The sequence below is a fragment of the Bos grunniens genome, chromosome 17 (genome assembly GCF_055505025.1).
Source record: "Bos grunniens cultivar Pamir isolate PY7600 chromosome 17, Bosgru_T2T1.0, whole genome shotgun sequence".
Classification (NCBI taxonomy): Eukaryota; Metazoa; Chordata; class Mammalia; order Artiodactyla; family Bovidae; genus Bos; species Bos grunniens.
Genome location: NC_141181.1, coordinates 62,912,400 through 62,933,482, shown reverse-complemented (window position 1 = coordinate 62,933,482; position 21,083 = coordinate 62,912,400). Strand labels below are relative to the sequence as shown.

Genomic DNA, 21,083 nt, shown 5'->3' with positions numbered 1-21,083 from the left:
CTTGGATCCTGCCACTGGCCTTGGTCTGGCGCTGGGGTCTGAGGCCTAGTAGGGGTGGGTGGGATGGGCGTTCTTAGTTCAGATTCCCCCCGGAAGCCCATCCCCAGCTCCCCTGCCTGGCCCTGTAGTAGGAAACGATTTGTCGAACTGAGCCCAGTGGCTGGATGTCTCCCTCAGGTTCTGGCTTCAGAGGCCCTGACCACCCTGTGTGCCAGCAGCAGTGGCGAGGATGGCTGTGCCTTTGCAGAGCAGGAGGAGGTGGACGTGCTGCTCTGCGCCCTGCTGTCCCCCTGTGCCAACGTGCGGGACACTGTACTCCGGGTGTGTGCCCATGCCCTCACGGGGCTGCCTTGCCCCCCGCCCCCCAACATCGTCCCTCAGTGCTGCTGTTTGAGCTGCCCTGATGGGATGTGCCGCGTGTGTGCACCAGTGTGTCCTGGAGGCAAAGAGCAAGGTCACAGAGGGTGGCTTGGGATCATTCTGGGAACTGGAACAACGAAGCAGTTGTGTCACTGGTTTTTTCCTTTGCCTTTGAAGACGTCACCTAACTTCTAAAACGCACCGTGGAACTTGGTAGTTTTGTAGATCTGACTCACAGGATTGGCTCATTTCTTCAATCCACTACCTTATACTTGCCCTTTCTTGGAGCTTTGGGACCTAAACTAAAGGATCCCGTAGGAGTATGAGAAAGTGTTTCCCAAATGCCAGTCTGCAGCCTCCAGCTGCTGCTCTGTGACAGAGTGTTCACTAGTCCTTGATAAAATGGAAAACACAATGGCAGTGCGGCAGATATTCTTAAAACAAAGGGAACATCCTTTTTCAGAGATTTTTGTCGATCTTGAATGTTAACAGTTGAATTTTGAAAATTTACTTAAAAAAAATTTTACCACTGCATGCCATCATCTCACGAAAGAAAAGCTCTTTGAAGAGACAGAGCAGCTAATGAGTTGAGCTGCCTCATGGCGCTCCCTAACCAGCACTGCTGTCCAGCGGAGCTGTCTGCCAGGATGGGACTGTTTAACTGTGTTATCCAGCAGGACAGCCACCAGCCATCGCGTGGCTCCTGAGCACTTGGAATGTGGCTGGTGCAGCTGAAGAAGTTAAGAGTTTGTTTTAATTGATTTTCTGTGGAGACCCACGTGTGGCTGGTGGCTTCATCTTGGGAGGCGGGGAGGGAAGGTCGGAGTGTTCTCCCAAAGGTCCTGCCTCACGTGGTGTGATCCCACCCCTCTCAGGGCCTGTTGGAACTCCACATGGTGTTGCCGGCGCCTGACACCGATGAGAAGAATGGCCTGAACCTTCTCCGCAGGCTCTGGGTGGTTAAGTTCGACAAGGAGGAAGAGATCCGAAAGTTGGCCGAGAGGTGAGCGCCATCAGAAGGCTGGCCTGTCCTGGTCTGTTCTCTTTCTTCTCATGGAGTAATCGGACCCAGCACGCTGAGCCTACAGAGGGATCGAGGGCTGGGACTTTGGCTTTGGCAGAAGGGCCTGCGCTGCAAGTCCTGGTCCGAATAGCTGCCTTTGGTCTGTTGTAGGCTCTGGTCGACCATGGGCCTAGATCTGCAGCCAGACCTCTGCTCCTTGCTCATCGACGACGTCATCTATCACGAGGCAGCTGTGAGGCAGGCCGGGGCGGAAGCCCTCTCCCAGGCGGTGGCGCGTTACCAGCGGCAGGCGGCTGAGGTCATGGGCAGGCTCATGGAGATCTACCAGGAGAAGCTCTATGTGAGTAGTCCGGGCACTGTAGTCTGGGCATACAAGGTGGGGTTGGACCCTGATCAGCCTCCAACCTAATCCAGACAGAGCCACCCCGTGGCTCAGGGTGGCTTGTGCCTGATCCCGCCTCACCTGGGCGACTGGCTGGCCTGCGGGCCCAGAGAGAGCCCTGCAGTGCATCGATAACCTGTCTGTTGCAGCGGCCGCCCCCGGTGCTGGATGCTCTGGGACGAGTTATCTCCGAATCTCCTCCAGACCAGTGGGAAGCCAGGTACGACAGCTGTTGCAGCCTTGTACCGCTCAGCACTTCTGGACGTGTGGCTGGGTGGAGGCTGCATGCCCCGAGGAGGCAGCAGAGGGTGATGGGTCAGCAGGGATGGGAAAAGACAAGACCTCCCTCTGAGTCAGAGGCCTGAGGTCCACTTCCAGCTCCTCTTGGCCAGCTGGGCTACTCTGCTCGTGTTTCTCCTTTCCCCTGGGAACTGTTTTCTTAGAGGTCCCCAGGTACCTTCTCACGGCCGTGGCTGATTCACCATACTTGGCTTTGTAGAATACGGGCACTTCTGGTGTTGTCACCTCTGCCTCCTTCCCCTCCGTCTCCTCCTGCCTGGTGGGAGAAGGCTAGGCAGTGCACCAACACAGAGGGAAGCAGGCTTTGTGCTGTGCTCCGCCCTGGAGCAGCGTGTGCTGTTGGCAGGCTCGCGCTCCTCGTGACATGCCAGGATAGAGGCCCCTAGCCGGGAGGCCTCTAACTCCCCTGACACGCTCCCCCTTCTTTCCCAGGTGTGGCTTGGCTTTGGCCCTGAACAAGCTCTCCCAGTGTTTGGACAGCTCTCAGGTGAAGCCACTCTTTCAATTTTTTGTCCCCGACGCCCTCAACGACCGAAACCCAGATGTCCGGAAGTGCATGTTGGATGCAGCTCTTGCGACACTCAACACACATGGAAAGGTAGGAGATCTCAGCCAGGCGAGGAGATGGGGGAGAAGGTCTCAGGCACCCGAGGAGCGGGGAAGAAGGCTGGGCTGGGGCAGACGGCAGGCTGCACCATGGTGCCATGGCGAGGCCTGGTGCTGGACGTCCTGGCTGGGCGCTGGCCCCCCAGCAGATTCTGTTTGTATTTCCTTGGGGTCAGAAAGACCCCAAAAAGGTATTAAATTGATGTAAGTCTGCTGCAATCCTGCCAGAAAACCGGGAAGCCCTCTGGCATGGCTGGCTGACTGGTCAGGATGCCTGTCACTCCGCCAGGCTTGGGCAGAGTCCGTTGTCCCCAGGCACGGCCCCTGGGGCTGACGTGAGGCTCTGGGTGCTCTGGGCTTTCAGGAGAATGTCAACTCACTGCTGCCGGTGTTCGAGGAGTTCCTGAAGAATGCGCCGAACGACGCCAGCTACGATGCCGTGCGGCAGAGCGTGGTGGTCCTCATGGGCTCTCTAGCCAAGCACTTGGACAAGAGTGACCCCAAAGTGAAGCCGATTGTCGCCAAGCTCATTGCTGCCCTCGCCACCCCCTCCCAGCAGGTATGTGCCCCGACTACCTGGTCCCTGTTTGGGTGGGCAGTGCAAATGAAGTTTGGGAGCTGCAAACGAAGTCGGATGTCAAATCCAGATGGCTGTGTTCTCTGCCCTTCTTTCAGGGGGACTACCTCGTTTATTTACAGTTAGAAATGCCCTAGTGGAGAGTCAGTTTGTTACTATGTTCTAAATCTCTTAAATATATGCATTTTTTAAAATCATTTTTTAATAGTTATTTTTTGCACTTAGTATAAACTTGGTTCTGGATATACACAGATTAGGGGGAAAAATTCGTCCTTGGTGTGTTAGGCTTTTCATGACATTCTCTCTGTGTGTGTTGTATGTTTTGGGGGCCTTTTAATGCAGTTTTCCGGAGAAGGCAATGGCACCCCACTCCAGTACTCTTGCCTGGAAAATCCCACGGATGGAGGAGCCTGGTAGGCTGTAGTCCATGGGGTCACTAAGAGTCGGACACGACTGAGCGACTTCCCTTTCACTTTTCACTTTCATGCATTGGAGAAGGAAATGGCAACCCACTCCAGTGTTCTTGCCTGGAGAATCCCAGGGACGCGGGAGCCTGGTGGGCTTCCGTCTATGGGGTCGCACAGAGTCAGACACGACTGAAGTGACTTAGCAGCAGCAGTAGCAGCAGTAATGCAGTTTTCAGGCCACAGGGCAAAGGATTTTTTTTTTTCTCTTTCTTGAAGAACACATTACGTGTATTTTCTGTGACTTGCGTTTTGGTCACTTCATTTTGAGCCATCCAGAGTGTCCTCCTCAAAGTCACAGTTGAAAACCATAGGTTTACAGAATTGTGGTCGAATAAGCTGTCAGAGCACCCGGCCTCCAAAGCATCATGCCCAGGGCCCCTAGCCACAGGCCGCCTCTTGGGCCTGGTTGGGCATTCTGAACTTTGTCGGGATGATTGACAGCATCTTCTGGAACCAGTCCATTTGGGCCTGGTCCTCTAAGTCCCAGCCCCGTTTCCCTGTGATTCTAACAAATTTGAGAATCGAGAGACGCGGGCTGTTTCTAAGAAGACACAGTAGCCCACTTCTCTCGGGATCCTTCTTTGTGAGTAAGTCTTTCCGTCCTGAGCCTCCACCCCACCTGCCCAGGCCTTGGTTCTCCCTTCAGACCAGAAACAGCCCCATAACAGCTGATGATTTGGGGGCTCACAGACGTAGCGTGCATCCTGTGGGCACGCACTTCAGACGTGATCATGGGCCCCTGTTGGCCTTTCTGATGCTCCTTGTGGGCTGACAGGCAGTGGCAGAGACTGGCCTGGGGGACCGCATCAGCCGCCAGGCACCGGCTGTGGTTGAGCCTCAGCACTGACGGGCAGGCCCCTCCCCCAGGTCCAGGAGTCCGTGGCCAGCTGCTTGCCACCCCTCGTCCCTGCCATAAAGGAAGACGCGGGGGGTATGATCCAGAGGCTGATGCAGCAGCTGCTGGAGTCAGACAAGTACGCCGAGCGCAAAGGGGCTGCGTACGGGCTGGCGGGCCTGGTGAAGGGCCTGGGCATCCTGTCGCTGAAGCAGCAGGAGATGATGGCCGCGCTGACCGATGCCATTCAGGACAAGAAGAACTTCCGCCGCCGGGAGGGTGAGTATCTCCAGGCTCGGCCGCTGCCCCCTCCCCGCCCTGGCTGCCTGAGGAGGGAACCTGGCATTTCCTCCCCTGCCAAAGGCTGGCGTCGGGGTGTGTGCTTCTGTGAGCTGTTCCTCCCGGCCACGCCGGTGTGGCCTGGGCGTCCTTGTTTCTGACTCAAGCACCTTCAGCCGAGGGAGACGGTGCTTTTCTCACTGGTGGTGCTTCCCATTCTTGCCTCCTTTCTGTTTGGGGCAGGCAGAGGGCGCTGCTCCCTCCTGAGCGGCCACTGTAGCCCCCCAGCTGCCCTGAGCATTTCTAGAGGGTGAGGAGGGGACGAGGAGCTTGTCCTGTGGTTGCCCCATCCCCAGAGGATGTCCCGATCCCAGCCTCACTGCCCCACCTCGCCCTGCCACCCCCAGGAGCCCTCTTTGCCTTCGAGATGCTCTGCACCATGCTGGGGAAGCTCTTTGAGCCGTATGTGGTCCACGTGCTACCCCATCTGCTGCTCTGCTTTGGGGACGGGAACCAGTATGTGCGGGAGGTAAGTCCTGAGGCTGCGCGGGGCGGGGGTGTGGGGGGGCCTGCCCCGCGGGAGCCCCTCTGCCCACCGCTCAAGTGCCGGTCACTGGTGTGGACTCCCCTGGTTCCCAGTGCAGTACGGAAGCCTGGTGAGGTGAGAAACCGCGTCCCTCCTGTCAGTTGCCTGTGTGGGCCGGGGCCCGGGCTCTGACACAGTAGACTCCTGGTGAGCAATGATCACCAGCGGGGCACAAGGTCCAGCCTTAGGCCTTGACCCTGGTGTGCTGGAGAAAGCCCCTGAATGTCTTTTCTCCTCCCTCGAGGCTGCAGATGACTGTGCCAAGGCTGTGATGAGCAACCTGAGTGCTCATGGGGTGAAGCTGGTGCTCCCCTCCTTGCTGGCTGCCCTGGAGGAGGAATCCTGGAGAACCAAAGCCGGTGAGGCTGCTCCTTTGGTGCCGCTGTCTCAGCTTCCTGTTCTGCACAGCACCTTCCCAGGGGTGCAGAGATGCTGCTCTTGTCCTGTGTGCACACCACCCGCCCCCCCCACCCTCCCGCCCAGGGGCGAGGCCAGGGCTCTCATCAGGTGGCTTGTTTCTATAATAGTTTGTTCACTTTCGTTCAAGAAACAGGCCTCTGACAAGAACCACAGACCTAAATCAGAAAATCCCAGAGCTCTAAAGTTGGTCTGTGGCTAGGTCTCTGATTCTAAGATCTTTTCCCCTGTTAAGTCCTCTTTTTAAAAATATAATCTTATTTGGAATCCTAATTTGTAAAACGAAGCTGCTCTGATTTGGGGTGGGTCAGCGTTGGGCGCTCCCCCGTGGTCCTTCAGGCTTTGCCCTACTGTGTCTTGAAAACTCACTGTCTTACTCAGTGGGTGAGCGGACTGAGGACAGAGAAGCTCAGTGAACTGACCTGGGGACACTGCCAGTTCTAGGCTGGGTCTGGCCTCTGTCCCCACCACTGCCCAGGCTCTCACCCGGGCTCCCCCGACTCAGCCGGCCTCAGGCGCGTCTTGCTCACTTGGCTGGAGCCAAGCCCTGTGCCCTCCCGCTTGGGGAGGAGCAGGCCGCTTCTCCTCTGCCCAGGCAGCCAGCCTGGGTGAACTGCCAGCCTGTGGTTCATGATTTCACACAGGCATGTGTCTGCCGTCTGCAGGGTCGGTGGAGTTGCTCGGGGCCATGGCCTACTGTGCTCCCAAGCAGCTGTCGTCCTGCCTACCCAACATCGTGCCCAAGCTCACAGAGGTGCTCACCGACTCCCACGTCAAAGTGCAGAAGGCTGGGCAGCAGGCGCTCAGGCAGATCGGCTCTGTCATCAGGAACCCAGAGATCCTGGGTACGTAAGGCCTCTCCCACGAGCGCGCGGGCCGTCTCCTCCCTGTGCTCCTCGACGCTGCAGGGAACGTGCACTTGTTCAGCACAGGCCCTCTGAGGACAGACAGTCGCCCTGAGATAACCTTTAAACTCAGGGAAGCCCTTTTCCTACGATAATCAGTGGAAAATAGTTCAGAAGTGGTCTGTTTTCCTGTTGGTCTAGAGCACTCGTTGACCATAGAGGTGGGGAAACTGAGGTGTTGACCCGGAGGCAGCTTGATTCTCAGGGAGCCTTGAGATCCACAGAACTGAATGACAGGCTCTGGATCGCAGCAGCAGCACCCCTCAGGGGTTAGGTTCCAGGGAACTTTGTATTCACGCTCATTCCAGGAGATCTATGATGGAGGGAAGATTAGGGAGCTTACTCTTTAGTATGGTTGTTTCTTGAGTGACTAGGAAAGACTGATTTCTAGAAATAAACCCCAGCCAGCTATGTGGACTTGCAGCACCATACTTGTCAAATTTTAAGCTTCAGCTTAGGGCATTGGTGACCATTCAGTGCGTTTCAGCCTAAGTATTTCCAGACTTGATTTTAATCAGAAAATGATGGGTTTTACGGGAGGAACAGGTAGATGTGGGTTTTGTTGTCGTTCTTTACAATGTCCAACAGCCATGGGCATTTCTAAGGCCCAGAACCGTCTTATCTCTTATCAAATGAATGCCTTCCATTTTGGGAATCCAGCCTGGGTCCTTTTTTCTTTTTTTTTTAATTGCAGTGTAATTTGCATAAAATTCACTTTATACAAATGTACAACATAGTGGTTTTTAGCATCTTCGCAAAATTATGTAAGTATCACCACTGTCTAGTTCTGGGGCACTTTCATCGCCCCAGAAAGGAACCCCACACCCATTATTAGGTTTCACTCCTCATTTCCCCTTCTACCTCTAGCCCCCGATGACCCCTAGTCTATTTTCTGTCTCTGAGTTTGCATATCTGGACACTTTATGGAAACAGCATCATACGCTGTGTGACCTTTTATGCCTGGCTTCTGTGTCTAGCATTATGTTTTCAGGGTTCATCCACATGGCAGCATCTGTCAGTGTTTCATCCCTTTGTATGGCCTAATAACGTATCTCGTGTGTGGCTGTGCCATTTTGTGTGTCCATACATCAATTGATGGGTGTTTGCGTTGTTTCCACTTTTTGGTTTTTAATGTTGCTACTAACATTTGTGTTCAAGGTTTTATTTGATTTTTGTTTTTGTAGACATGATTTCAGGTTTCTCGGTTAGATACCTAGAGATGGCATAACTGGGTCATGTGGTAACTGTTCACCTCTTCTAGGGAACTGTTAACCTGGCGGCTGTACCATTCCTGACACACTGAGTAGCTATATACACACGCACAAAGGTGTTCAATTGCTGACACTGTTACTGTCTGTATTTTTGGTTACAGAAATCCTAGTGGGTATGAAGTGGCATATCACTGTGGTTTTGTTTTGGCCATGCCACATAGCATGCGGGATCTTACTTCCTCAGCCAGGGGTCGAACACATGCCCCCTGCAGTGGAAGCACGGAGTCTTAACCACTCATTGTGGTTTTGTTTTACATTTCCCTAATGACTAATGATGTGGAACGTCTTTTCATGTGCTTATTTTTCATTTGCATATCTTCTTTGGAAAACTGTCTATTCAAATCCTTTGCCCATTTTTAAATTGGGTTATTTAAAAAAAAAAAATTGGGGGTGGGAATGGGGCACCACTCTGCATGGCTTGCTTGTTCTTAGTTCCATAACCAGGGATTGAACCCAGGCCCCCGCAGTGCCGAGTTTTGACCACTGGACTGCCAGGAAATTCCCTCAGAACTCTTGACTGGCGTGTATCTTGTTAGTGGTGAATTCCCTGGACTTGTGGGAAAGATGAGCCAGGTACCCCTCTTGAAATTCCTTCTACTGGGCTGATAACGCTGACTTTGGAGAGCTCATTTTACCTGTGGCGGCTGCTCTGAGTGTTGTGTACCTTATTCCCACCACTGGTTCAGGGGGCCTTTGTCGTCTCCAAACGGTTTTTTTCACAAAGCCACTTTGGGTTGATGCTGCTTCCTGAGTAAGATCCACGTTGCTAAGTGGCCTCCCCTGGAGGCCTAGCTGGGGCTGTAGCTCAGGGCCACTGAAGCTAGCCGGCAGGCACCCCACCAGCCACAGCTCTGCAGGGCAAGGGGGTGACAGCTGCCGCCCCCACACCACTTCCTCCTGGGGAGCAAGAATAGAATTGCTCTTTGCAGACAGGCTGGCTTCTTCAGCCCCTTGTGGGGCTCTCGGGAAAGGGCCCCTGGCCTCCTTTTCTTCTGACCCATCTAGTGCTGGGGGCTCTGGCAGCTGCCCCACAGACTTGTACCCAGCTGCCTCTCTCTTGTCTGGACACGCAGCCATCGCCCCAGTACTGCTGGACGCCCTGACAGACCCCTCCCGGAAGACCCAGAAGTGCTTGCAGACCTTGCTGGACACCAAGTTTGTCCACTTCATCGATGCACCGTCCCTGGCCCTCATCATGCCCATCGTCCAGAGAGCCTTCCAGGACCGTTCCACGGACACACGGAAGATGGCCGCCCAGATCATTGGCAACATGTACTCCCTGACAGACCAGAAGGTATGGGCCTGTGGGGGGCTCACGCAGGACAGACCGATGGATGCTGGCTCAGGACACACGGTCCCTACCGACAGTAGACACAGGGCAGCTGTGGGCATTTGATTCCTGATGGTATCAGGGCAGAAGTGGACTGTTTGGGGTAGAGGGTGGAAGTCTGAGCCCTCTGCACATCTTGCAGAGCCCAGCCACACAAGTCTCGATTACCTCCACCCCAAGATGAGGCCTGTCCCCGTGAGCTCCTTTCACCAACTGATGGGGAGGAAAGGTCCAGCCTGGCCTTTGACTTTTCAGGGGTGTTGGGAAAGCGGCTGCCGCTTTGATTGCTGGCAGTGTCTCCTTGTCATAAGCACTGGCTTCTGTGAGCCTCTCAGGAAATTAGCCTCGTTTGAGAGATCTGCTCTGTTCACTCACTCCCGGAGGCTGATGTTTGTGCTCTTAGTACCACAGCTCTGATTTGCTTGCTGAGGCTACAGGCACAAGAGATGAAGTGGAAAGTTAGGTAAATCCTAGGAAATTTGGGAAATTGGAATTTGGAAAACCAAAACATTTTACCCTTAGCCCTCCAGAAGCCTAGACAATTATGTTTTAAAATTACGTTTAAAAATGATATTTCTGAACATAAACGTATGTCCAAGTTATAACGAGTTATTCATAAAACCGAGTCTTAAATAGTTATGTAACATTCCAACAAGTTTATATACCATAACTTACATAATTCTATTGTCGGTCACATAGTGTCCAAGGTTTCTTGCTATTTTAAATGATACTGCAGTGAACATAAGGTTCTTTCTATATTTAAAACTGTTTCTGAAAGTCGAGTGCTGTATCAAGAGACATAAACCTTTTAAGGTAAAGATTGTGCAACTCTGAAAGGAAAGTGCTAAGAGAATCTTGTGGATGCTCAAGGCTGGGCAGCCCTCAGTCCCAGGAGGAGAAAGAGCTCTGAATGGCAGCTGGGGGCTCTCCACCACCTGAGGAGGGCCTGGGGTCCCTCAAAGGTTTTTCCGAGTGATCACTCAGGGCCTTCAGGGAACCAGGGGGATGGAGGGGGTTTTTTATCCCTGTGAGTGCTCCTAGTCAGCAGAGTGGGGTGGTCAAGATCTACCCAGGAACCAGTCTGGAGAAAGTGGGCCTCAGGCCTCCACTGAGTCGCTCCTTCCGTCTTTGCAGGACTTGGCTCCTTACCTGCCAAGCGTGACGCCTGGTCTGAAAGCCTCTCTCCTGGATCCTGTGCCTGAGGTGAGTCTGAGAGGGAAGAGGGCGGGAGCTCATGGCTTTAGCCCGACCCCAGCCAACCGATCGCTAAGAAGCCATAGAAGCTGCGTTTGCATCTGTCTGGTGAAGGGCAGGAGACCCTAGGGACCTCTCCTCATTCCTCTGTGGTCACATCTCCCCACCTTCCCCTCTCTCGGTTCCCTGACAGGTACGGACAGTGTCTGCAAAGGCTCTTGGGGCCATGGTCAAGGGCATGGGGGAGTCATGCTTTGAGGACTTGCTGCCGTGGCTGATGGAGACACTGACCTATGAGCAGAGCTCTGTGGATCGCTCAGGCGCCGCGCAGGGTGAGGCAGGGCGGGCCCAGGGGCCAGACCTGGGAGGCAGTCTGGGGGCCCTGAGGTCCTGTGGGCTCACTCTGTCCCTTTCCTGCAGGGTTGGCTGAGGTCATGGCCGGCTTGGGGGTGGAGAAGTTGGAGAAGCTGATGCCAGAAATTGTGGCTACAGCCAGCAAAGTGGACATTGCCCCCCACGTCCGAGATGGCTACATCATGATGTTCAACTACCTGCCCATCACCTTCGGGGACAAATTCACTCCTTATGTGGGGCCCATCATCCCCTGTATCCTCAAAGTAGGCACCGGTGCCCCCACTGAGGATAGGGCCTAGGGTGGGGCCAGGACACATGCTCTCTCCTGGGGGGCTCGGCTTCTCTGCCAGATGCAGCTGGGGTGGCAGGGAGTCCCATTTTTTCTTGGGTCTCGATGCCTAGGGGGCAGCAGGTCTGGCTGACACCCGCTCTGTGCACAGGCTCTTGCTGATGAGAACGAGTTTGTGCGTGATACTGCTCTGCGTGCAGGCCAGCGGGTCATCTCCATGTATGCTGAGACGGCCATTGCCCTGCTGCTGCCCCAGCTGGAGCAAGGCCTCTTTGATGACCTCTGGAGAATAAGGTAAGAACTCAGGCGGAAAGACCCAGTGACCATAGCTTTGTGTTTGGGGAACTTACTGAGAAATGAGGGCTTCCCAGGTGGCGCTAGTGGTAAAGACCCACTTGCCAATGCAGGAGATGTAAGTGACATGAGTTCGATCCCTGGGTCAGGATGATCCCCTGGAGGAGGAAGTGGCAACCCACTCCAGTATTCTTGCCTGGGAAATCCCACGGATAGAGGAGTCTGGTAGGCTTTGGTCCGTAGGATTGCAGAGTCAGATACAGCTGAAGTGACTTAGCTCACACACACGCATGCACTGAGAAATGAAAAGCAGAATGTTGCCAAAAGCTCTCAACTTTTCCAGATCCTCATTTTTCACCATTTGGTAACTCTCCAGTTTCCTACAGCAGTGTCTGTAATTCTGATTCTCCTCTAAGATGTTCTTTCTTTTCAGTCCTTCAGTTTGTATCAAAATTTTAAATGTGAATACTTTCTCATCTTGAGATTCTCCTTCTAGGATTTCATTTCAGGGACATATTTAGTCAAGTGCTTAAAGATGTATTTAGAAGGATGTGTGTTTCGATACTGCTTACCATTTGAAAACCTGGGGGTAGGTTCGAAAAAGTTGGGTAGCGTGTCCACACCTTGAACTTTGACCCGGCCATTATGAAGAATGGTGTGAGGACGGCGTCCGCTGACACAGGACGCTCCTCAGCCTTCTGTTGCCGGGTGGGGCGGTGCGGGCCGTGGCCAGGTCCTGTGCAGGCCCACTTTGCACATCCTGTGTGTGGGAGGAGTGTCTGTGTACAGGGTGATTGATGTGTACAGGCTGTCACCGGAGTGTCGGAGCGGTTGCTTGGGTGCTGGCAGTCTGGGCGCTTGTTTACCCTCTCTTTCTTTCTATTTGTTTGTATTAATTGAATTTTCAGTTTGAATACAACTGTTAGTTTTATACTCATTCATTCAAAGAGAAACAGTTTCTCCTAGGCCTCTCCTTACGTCCTACATCCTGATGATCTGCATTCCTGGATTCCCTGTTCATACTTTCCTCTGTGTTCTCTCTCTCTTTAATAACTTTTATTATAGAAATATTTGTATCCACTTTTAAAAATAGTTTGTTCTTTTCCATTATTAAAGTAACGTTCATTAGTACAAAACTTGGAAGGAACATACGTGGGAGACTGTCGAGAAATGACTATAATTTGTGACCTCTCCTGTTCTAAGAGAACCACCACCAGTGTTTGGGGTTCGTTTCCTTTCAGTCTCTTTTTCTGGCTGGTGCTTGGCTGAGACTTCCTTCTGCACCCTTACGACTCTGTTCTTGGCCTCCTTCTCAGGTTCAGCTCTGTTCAGCTCCTTGGCGATCTCCTGTTCCACATCTCAGGAGTCACTGGGAAGATGACCACAGAAACTGCCTCAGAGGATGACAACTTTGGAACCGCGCAGTCCAACAAGGTGCACAGCCCCAGTTGACCTTCCTCCCTCTGCTACTGGTGGGGAGACTCCCTGGCACTCACACCGTGGAGGCTTCACCACCTCTCATTCTGGGCTCCCTTCTGCCACTGCAGGCGATTATCACCGCCCTGGGGGTAGATCGGCGGAACCGGGTGTTGGCGGGGCTGTACATGGGCCGCTCGGACACCCAGCTGGTGGTGCGGCAGGCCTCCCTGCACGTCTGGAAGATTGTGGTCTCTAACACCCCCCGCACCTTGCGTGAGATCCTTCCCACCCTTTTTGGGCTCCTGCTGGGTTTCCTGGCCAGCACATGCGCGGATAAGAGAACAGTAAGTGTCCCGGGCCTGGCTTCTGACCACATAGCCCTGATGCCTCCTTTCAGAGGCTAGAAAGCTGGGTCTGCAGAGAATGGGAGAACAGTGGGGTCCACCATCTAGCAGGGGAACTTTTATTTACTTAGTTATTTAAGAAATATTTCTTAAGCACCTACCATGTGCTAAGTGGAGGCTTAGGACCTTGTAGAGAAGAAAAGCAGCCTTGTGGAGCTGCTGTCTGGCAGAGGAAACGGATATTAATCAAACAGTTACACAAACAAGTGGGAAATGCAGCTATGGCGAGTGCTACACGGCACTGCCAGTGCGTGTACCAGGTCAGCCAACTAGGGGCTCAGGGAAGGCTTCTCAGAAGAAATGATGTTTGAAGACGGACGGTGAGTGAGCATTAGCAGGTGAGGAGGTGATGAAAGACTGTTTGGGACCAAAGGACCAGTGGTTGAGATACCAGGACTGGACACGCACAAGCCTTGAGGTGGGCAAGGAATTTGCCCAGAGCAGGGGCTAAGCAAAGGCCAGGGCAGCTGGAGGAGGGCCCCCAGGGCCAATGATCACTTCTGACAATCCACTCCCAACCCCCGTCCCTGGCAAACAGAATGCATAATTGGCTCTGAACAAGGGTTTGCACACGGCCTCAGAGGAGATGGGTCTTTTTCCCTGAAAGTTGTGATTACAAACCCAGCTCTCCTTTCCTGGGCAAGATCATGAGGGTTAAGTGACTTCCAGGCCACAGTTTTCAATCCAGGGATATCAGCCCTCAACTGGACAACACGTGTTGAGTTTCTTGTTCGTCCATAAGGTGCTGACTCTTTAAGCTGAGTAGGCATGTGTGATGCAGAGAGAATTTTATTTTGTGGTGTTTTGCAAGTACCCTGGGGGCTTTTCACAGGATAGAGGGTTGGGGAAAGTTAAGTCTGGCTCCAATAACATCTGGGAGGTCCTGGGGCCCTCATTCTGGAGTGGCCCACTGGGTGTCCCGGGGTCTGCAGGGAGTCTGTCCTAACTTGAGCTCTGCTCGGCAGATTGCAGCCAGGACGCTGGGAGATCTCGTCCGGAAGTTAGGGGAGAAAATCCTGCCGGAGATCATCCCCATCCTGGAGGAAGGCCTGAGATCTCCCAAGAGTGACGAGAGGCAGGGCGTGTGCATCGGGCTGAGCGAGATCATGAAGTCCACCAGCCGGGATGCGGTGAGCATGTCCTCAGGGCCTGCAGGCCTGCCCCCCACCCCCTCTCAGAGGGCCTGGGGGGGTGGGATGCTGTGAGCATGTCCTCAGGGCCTGCAGGCCTGCCCCCTACCCACCTCAGAGGGCCAGGGTGTTGGGATGCGGTGAGCATGTCCTCAGGGCCCGCAGGCCTGCCCCCCACCCCCTCTCAGAGGGCCTGGGGGGGTGGGATGCTGTGAGCATGTCCTCAGGGCCTGCAGGCCTGCCCCCTACCCACCTCAGAGGGCCAGGGGGTGAGGGCTCCAGGAGAAGCTGCTCCATTAACAACACTGCACCCTCAGGGACACGCCAGCCTCACTCCAGAGGGTGCTGTGGACAGTGAGGTGCTGATGGGGCCACAGCGCCCTGGGCTTTCTCACCTCTCAGCTTTCCCATCAGTTTACAGGCTAAGAACTCAGCAATTTAGGGGCGGGGTGGCTTTTGGAGATTGAAGTGGTCTTTCTCTCAGCACTCCTGAGGTGGCTTCAGATTAATCCTTTTGCGTCAGTGCATCAGTTCAGTTCACGTGTGTGGTGTGCTTAGCCGTGAAGGGAGGTGCATGTGTGTGAGAGGTGGAGGGTGGCGGGGAGCAGGAAGGCGTGGAGTAGATGAGAGTGAGCACCCAGTGGGTGGAAACGCGTCGTCTCCAGCAGTGAGATTGTTTCCATATGGCAGCAGTCAAGGGGGGTTGGAGTCTTTCACCGACCCTACTTTTTCTAATTGAGTAGGTTGAGCATAGGCATAGAGCTCTAGATTGGGATGAAAGCGCCAAAGCGATGAGTGGATAGCGGGTCAGAGATGCAAGCACGTGGCCAGTTGCTCAGCCTGAACAGCCTCATCTGATTCTTCTCCTGCATGTGTCAGTACATGTGTGCCATTTGGGGTTTTTATAGTTGCGTTTTTCAAAGAACAAAGGTAAATTCTGTCATCAAATGGGACTGTGATTAATTAAGTAGGTAGTGCCCCAAAGCCTGAGGCCCTGCCCATGACATGGCCACCATATTCAGATTCAGTCCTTAGATTCATGGAGGGGCGTTGCTTTGGTGAAATTGGTTACGGAGTGCACAGAGCAGTTGTTGGCCCCACTGTAGACCCAGAGACTTCATAAGGGACCAGGTATTTGAGTTGAGACTTGAAGAAGGACTTGGAGTTTCCCAAGAGGATGAACAAAGGAGCCTGGGGAGTGGAGGCCAGGTCACTTGGGGCCTCACAGTGGGAAGGAGTTTGGCATTCCCATGAGAGACCAGAGTATCTGGGGAACTTGCCAAAGAAAATCAAGACTATTAACTGTTAAGTCCATGGCTCAGTTGGTGAAGAATCTGCCTACAATGCAACACAGAGATGCAGGTTCCATTCCTTCTCGGGAATATCCCTGGGGAAGGCAGTGGCAACCCACTCCAGTGTTCTTGCCTGGAGAATCCCATGGACAGAAGAGCCTGGCGGATTGCAGTCCAGGGAGTCTAAAGAGTCAGACATGACTTAGCAACAAAACAACCACCACTGGGGGAAGGCTCCTTAGGGGCAGATCGCAAATCCTCTCTGCTTTCTCATACTTGTGCATTTCCACAGAAACCAGCTGAGTGAAAAGTCTAGACCCGGCAAGAGTCCAGGAAGCCTGTCTAGGCCAGAGGTCCTCACCACCCCCATCCCCCGCTGACTTCCCCTCCCTCCACCACGTCAGGTTCCGCACTCTCATGCTGTTGCAGGTGCTGTATTTCTCCGAGTCCCTCGTGCCCACGGCGAGGAAGGCTTTGTGTGACCCGCTGGAGGAGGTCAGAGAGGCGGCGGCCAAGACGTTTGAGCAGCTGCACTCCACCATCGGCCACCAGGCCCTGGAGGACATCCTCCCGTTTTTACTGAAGCAGCTGGTGAGTGGCTCCGCCTCACCCCTGTCAGGAGGGGTTCCACCATCTCCGTGGAGGCCGCACGCCAGGGCTGACTCTTGCCAAGGCAGCCAGTGCAGGCTCCAGAGGGAGTGGGTGCACAGGATGGCATTGACTCTCTTGGGGGTCAGGTGGGGGGTGTCGGGGCCAGGGAGGTCCAGACTGCGGAGGCGGGGAGAAGAGCGGCTCCCAGACGTCACCCCATGCCCCTCTGCAGGATGACGAGGAGTTGTCCGAGTTTGCCTTGGATGGTCTGAAGCAGGTGATGGCCATCAAGAGTCGTGTGGTGCTGCCCTACCTCGTGCCCAAGGTAAGTCCCCACACATGGCAACCCTGTCTGGCCCAGCAGCCACAGCCACGTCACCAGGTCTACGTGATGACCAGCTCTGAACCTGGATGCTGGGGGAGGCCGGCGACTCTGCAATGGGACAGGATCTCCCAGAGCCCAGCACTGCAGCTGGCATGGGCAGGCCCCACTAAGCTGATGTTCATCGTCCTGCAGCTGACGACCCCGCCCGTCAACACCCGGGTGCTGGCTTTCCTTTCATCTGTGGCGGGTGATGCCCTGACACGTCATCTTGGCGTGATCCTCCCGGCGGTCATGTTGGCCCTGAAGGAGAAGCTGGGGACTCCAGACGAGCAGCTGGTGAGGGGCACAGTCACCCCTGCGGACTCTATCCATGTCCTGTCCCATCCTGGAGGCGTGTGCTCAGCTGAGGTGTCGCCTGTGCTTTTAGGAGATGGCCAACTGTCAGGCCGTGATCCTGTCCGTGGAGGACGACACCGGGCACCGGATCATCATCGAGGACCTGTTGGAAGCCACCCGCAGCCCTGAGGTGGGCATGAGGCAGGCCGCGGCCATCATCCTCAACATCTACTGCTCACGCTCCAAGGCGGACTACACTAGCCACCTGCGGAGCCTGGTCTCAGGCCTGATCCGCCTCTTCAACGACTCCAGCCCCGTGGTTCTGGAGGAGAGCTGGGACGCCCTGAATGCCATCACCAAGGTGAGGGGCTGCTGGACCACCTCTGGTGAAGACAGTTCCAGGCGTTTCTAAGACTAGGTGCTGTCAGCCAGCTTCAGCATCTGTCCATGCGTGGCCAGTCTTACCTGTACTCCCGCCCACCCCCTTCCTTTCCTTCCTCCTGCTGTCTTGAGAGGGCTTGACTTGAACCCTGACATCCTCTTTGCTTTTCCCCGGTGTCCCACAGAAACTGGATGCGGGCAACCAGCTGGCCCTCATTGAGGAACTGCACAAGGAAATCCGGTTCATAGGAAATGAGAGCAGAGGCGAGCACGTGCCAGGCTTCTGCCTCCCGAAGAAGGTGAGCCACGGCCCTGGACAGGGCCCTGTGGGCTTGTGGCCCTCCTCTGCCTTCCCTGGGTCGCCAGCGCTGGGGCTGCTGGAGCAGCTGCATGTTACTCCATGTAGTGCTCTAGGTGCTGTTGCACACCTCCACGGACAGCGTGTTTCTTCCCCATGGTGGCCCTGCGGGGACAGGGTCAGAGTTCACCACCTCCAGTTTCAGCTGTGGAGGCCACCTCAGAGCAGATGAGTGACAGGGCTGCAGGGACTCTGCTCTCATCACTGTCAAGTCGAGGAGACTGTTCCCCAGCCAGCACCCTCAGGCCACGACCCTGGCCACCCGACTCGGTCGCTCACAGAGTTGAAGAGAGGGTGGCTGACAGAAGCTCCTGGCTTCGGGTCGGGGACACCCGGGCCCAGAACCTTTGCAATTTGACTCTCAGGTGTGGTTCTCTTGTCAGGGGGTAACGTCCATCCTTCCAGTGCTGCGGGAGGGGGTCCTGACTGGCAGCCCGGAACAGAAGGAGGAAGCCGCCAAAGCGTTAGGCTTGGTGATCCGCCTGACCTCGGCGGACGCCCTGCGGCCATCCGTGGTCAACATCACTGGCCCTCTGATTCGCATCCTGGGGGACCGGTTCAGCTGGAACGTGAAGGCGGCTCTGCTCGAGACACTCAGCCTCTTGCTGGCCAAGGTGAGGACTGACAGGTTCACTTGGTCCACGCGGATCTTAGAGCACAGATCTGTGCACAGGAGACCGGCACCCACTGTGCTGTGCAGGCAGAGTGACAGCTCTGCTTGGGAGTCGGCAGAGCAGAGGGAGCAAAGACCTTGGTCTCTAGACTCACCACACATGGTCAAGTCCAGGTCCACCACTTGGCAGATGTGTGGCCAGAATGACCTCAGAGTCTGCTCCTTCACTTGTGTTTTGAGGGTACAACACTGCTCGTCTCTCAAAGGGCTGAGAGATAGGGGCTCAGGTGAAATAACATCTGATGACACGTTCTAACTCAACACGCCAGCGTGTGTGTGTCTGATAATCGCTTTTATTAGAAGTGGTTGATTCAAAGGACAAAATCCAGGGCCATGTGAGTACAATAGAAACTTTGTTCACATACATTTCCCATCTTTATGACTACCTTATAAAGAGAGATGAAGAGAATATGAGGAGAGAACGCAAAGGAAGTCCAAGAGCAACTGCAGTAACTTCAGTTTTTGCCCAAAGTGTCAGAAGTGAAGCAACACATTAACTATTTCTGATACTTTACAGGCCAATAATTAAAGCCTTTAGGCTAGAGAGTTATAAACAGCCAAGATTTATTTTGTTAAAAAAAATTGTTACTTGTGGTTTGGAAACAAAAGCTTAAGAGAGTGGTAGCTCTTTTCCTTCTGTGAGAAAAGTGTGGGGGAGCAACTTCCCAGCTAAAAAATGGGACTGAGCATCAGCCTCGTTCTGTTGGAAATTGTTTTTTCTTTTTTCTTTTTATTTAAAGTATCATCTTTATCTTCCATTCTGTGCCGTTTGTGTGTGTGTGTGTGTGTGTGTGAATTCTGTGTCCAGATGGAACCTTTCCCTCCTGGAGTTTGTCCCACAGGCTGTGAGCCAGGTGTCACCGTGGGCAGGTGGCTCTCACCGCAGCTTTGCTGGCTTTATTCTGTGGTCCGCCTCCCAGCAGCCTGCAGCCCCAACCCCAGTGTCTCTAGACCGTAAATGGCATTGAGCCTCCAAACAGCTTCTTTTTCCTTCCCTTTTAGCCTTGAGTAGATCTTTCCTCTGGGACCCATCTGTAGTTTGTCACAGACGTGCGTCTTTTCCTGTACGTGGTCAGGACTCAGACTGGATTGTCAGTGCATAGGTGCACATGTGTACAGGGATGACCTCCCGAAGCCACCTGTTCTGTAGGATTGTGTGCAGTAGGTGGCACCTGACCTGTTTATCTGCCTTTGCAGAATGTTCTTCCACGGTACTGACAGGTCTGCTGGCCCGCTCTGTAATGTATTCAGAGCCGGGGGTTTCGAGTCACTTGTCCACGTGGGCAGAACTCCCCTAAGCTGAGCGGATGGTTCCCCGCCCGTGGGAAGCTGGAAGCAGAAGAGGAGGCTGAGGGGACCCTCTGTGCTGGGCTCCCCCATCTTGTGGCGCCTCTACTCCTAGCCTGAATGTGGAGCCCCGCAGGTTTGGGGTGCTCTGTTTTCATGCCTGTGTGCCCTGTGGCCTGCACTCCCCTTCAGCCGGGCTCTGGGATGGGGGTCTCTCTGACAGGTCGGGATCGCCCTGAAGCCCTTCCTGCCCCAGCTGCAGACCACCTTCACCAAAGCCCTGCAGGACTCTAACCGCGGCGTGCGCCTGAAGGCCGCCGATGCGCTAGGAAAGCTCATTTCCATCCACATCAAGGTGGATCCTCTTTTCACGGAGCTGCTGAATGGCATCCGGGTCATGGAGGACCCAGGCGTCAGGTGAGGCGCTGGCGCGGGGAGAGCTGTGGCCCTGGGGCGGCCTGGCCCTGCCTGTGCAGTGGGAGCGTGGGTGGAGGACAGCCGGGTTTGAGTCGGGCACGTTGGTTCTGCAGGGACACCATGCTGCAGGCCCTGAGGTTTGTGATTCAGGGAGCGGGGGCCAAAGTGGATGTGGTCATCCGGAAAAACATCGTCTCGCTCCTGCTGAGCATGCTGGGACACGACGAGGTACTGCCGCAGGTGGACGCGGGGCGCGCGGGCTGGGCTGGTTTCCCTTCCCTTGGGCTGGTGTCTCTGCCTCGAGAAGCAGAACCTGGTCAGGAGTGATCATCACTCCCGACATTCGTGTCACTCTGGTTTGCCACACCTCTGGTCTTGAGGGAGATAGGCACTTAGTGTTGATATGGACGACGTATCATATAGGTAAGGGAACCTAAGGTTTCTAAAGTCCCAGGTCTCGTTCATTTGTTCTCCAGTCTTAAGTCGCTTCCCCTGCTCTGCCCCTCATTTCCCCAGTTGTCAAATGAAGAGTTTTGTTTTTTGGCTCTAGAAACATTTGCTGATGTGCAGAGCCTTGCCCATAGGTGAATGAAGTGTGGGCACAGCCCCGAGGAAACAGTGTCTGGTGTCTGTCCAGAGGGGGGTGTTCAGCCCTGTTTGTGAGGGGCAGACTGACCTGGGGCCGTGCCCTACCATGTGTTAGAGTGAGAACTGGGACTGAGCCCATGATTCCTGGTTCTCTGTCCCAAGGGCCTTCCTGGCCCAGTCTGCAAGCATCTGTGAAGTACCAGTTGGCTGCCTTGTGCCCTGGTGAGCCCCAAAGCGGTTGAGTCTTTGAGAAGGATTTTCTCTTTCCCCTTTGACAGACGTCTCTCTGCCATGTCACCAGATTGACACTGTGGGGCTGATCTCTGGAGGGAGGCCTTGGGGTTTGCGCAGAGCTGCACCTCGTTTGCCCATGCCCGGGGCCGGTTATCCCCTGCAGCTGAGGCCCCGGCCT

The 21,083-nt window shown here is 54.6% G+C and overlaps 1 protein-coding gene across 3 annotated transcripts in view; it reads left to right on the top strand.

Annotated features, from left to right (window-relative positions):
- Positions 1-21,083, top strand: part of GCN1 (GCN1 activator of EIF2AK4) — a 55,178-nt gene that overhangs the window by 29,307 nt on the left and 4,788 nt on the right. For all 3 annotated transcript variants that reach the window (XR_015144644.1, XM_086348227.1, XM_086348226.1), the window contains exons 28-53: positions 178-321; positions 1,236-1,363; positions 1,535-1,724; positions 1,916-1,986; positions 2,499-2,664; positions 3,037-3,231; positions 4,584-4,830; positions 5,238-5,359; positions 5,661-5,775; positions 6,499-6,678; positions 9,083-9,303; positions 10,474-10,542; positions 10,727-10,865; positions 10,954-11,150; positions 11,328-11,470; positions 12,787-12,904; positions 13,018-13,233; positions 14,259-14,423; positions 16,145-16,306; positions 16,539-16,631; positions 16,824-16,967; positions 17,059-17,328; positions 17,534-17,647; positions 18,090-18,320; positions 19,890-20,083; positions 20,197-20,311. Coding sequence is in view for 2 of the 3 variants with exons in the window: in XM_086348227.1 (XP_086204353.1) it covers positions 178-321; positions 1,236-1,363; positions 1,535-1,724; positions 1,916-1,986; positions 2,499-2,664; positions 3,037-3,231; positions 4,584-4,830; positions 5,238-5,359; positions 5,661-5,775; positions 6,499-6,678; positions 9,083-9,303; positions 10,474-10,542; positions 10,727-10,865; positions 10,954-11,150; positions 11,328-11,470; positions 12,787-12,904; positions 13,018-13,233; positions 14,259-14,423; positions 16,145-16,306; positions 16,539-16,631; positions 16,824-16,967; positions 17,059-17,328; positions 17,534-17,647; positions 18,090-18,320; positions 19,890-20,083; positions 20,197-20,311 (4,149 nt within the window). In the remaining variant the exon portion in view is untranslated. The remainder of the gene's footprint in view (positions 1-177; positions 322-1,235; positions 1,364-1,534; positions 1,725-1,915; positions 1,987-2,498; positions 2,665-3,036; positions 3,232-4,583; positions 4,831-5,237; positions 5,360-5,660; positions 5,776-6,498; positions 6,679-9,082; positions 9,304-10,473; positions 10,543-10,726; positions 10,866-10,953; positions 11,151-11,327; positions 11,471-12,786; positions 12,905-13,017; positions 13,234-14,258; positions 14,424-16,144; positions 16,307-16,538; positions 16,632-16,823; positions 16,968-17,058; positions 17,329-17,533; positions 17,648-18,089; positions 18,321-19,889; positions 20,084-20,196; positions 20,312-21,083) is intronic.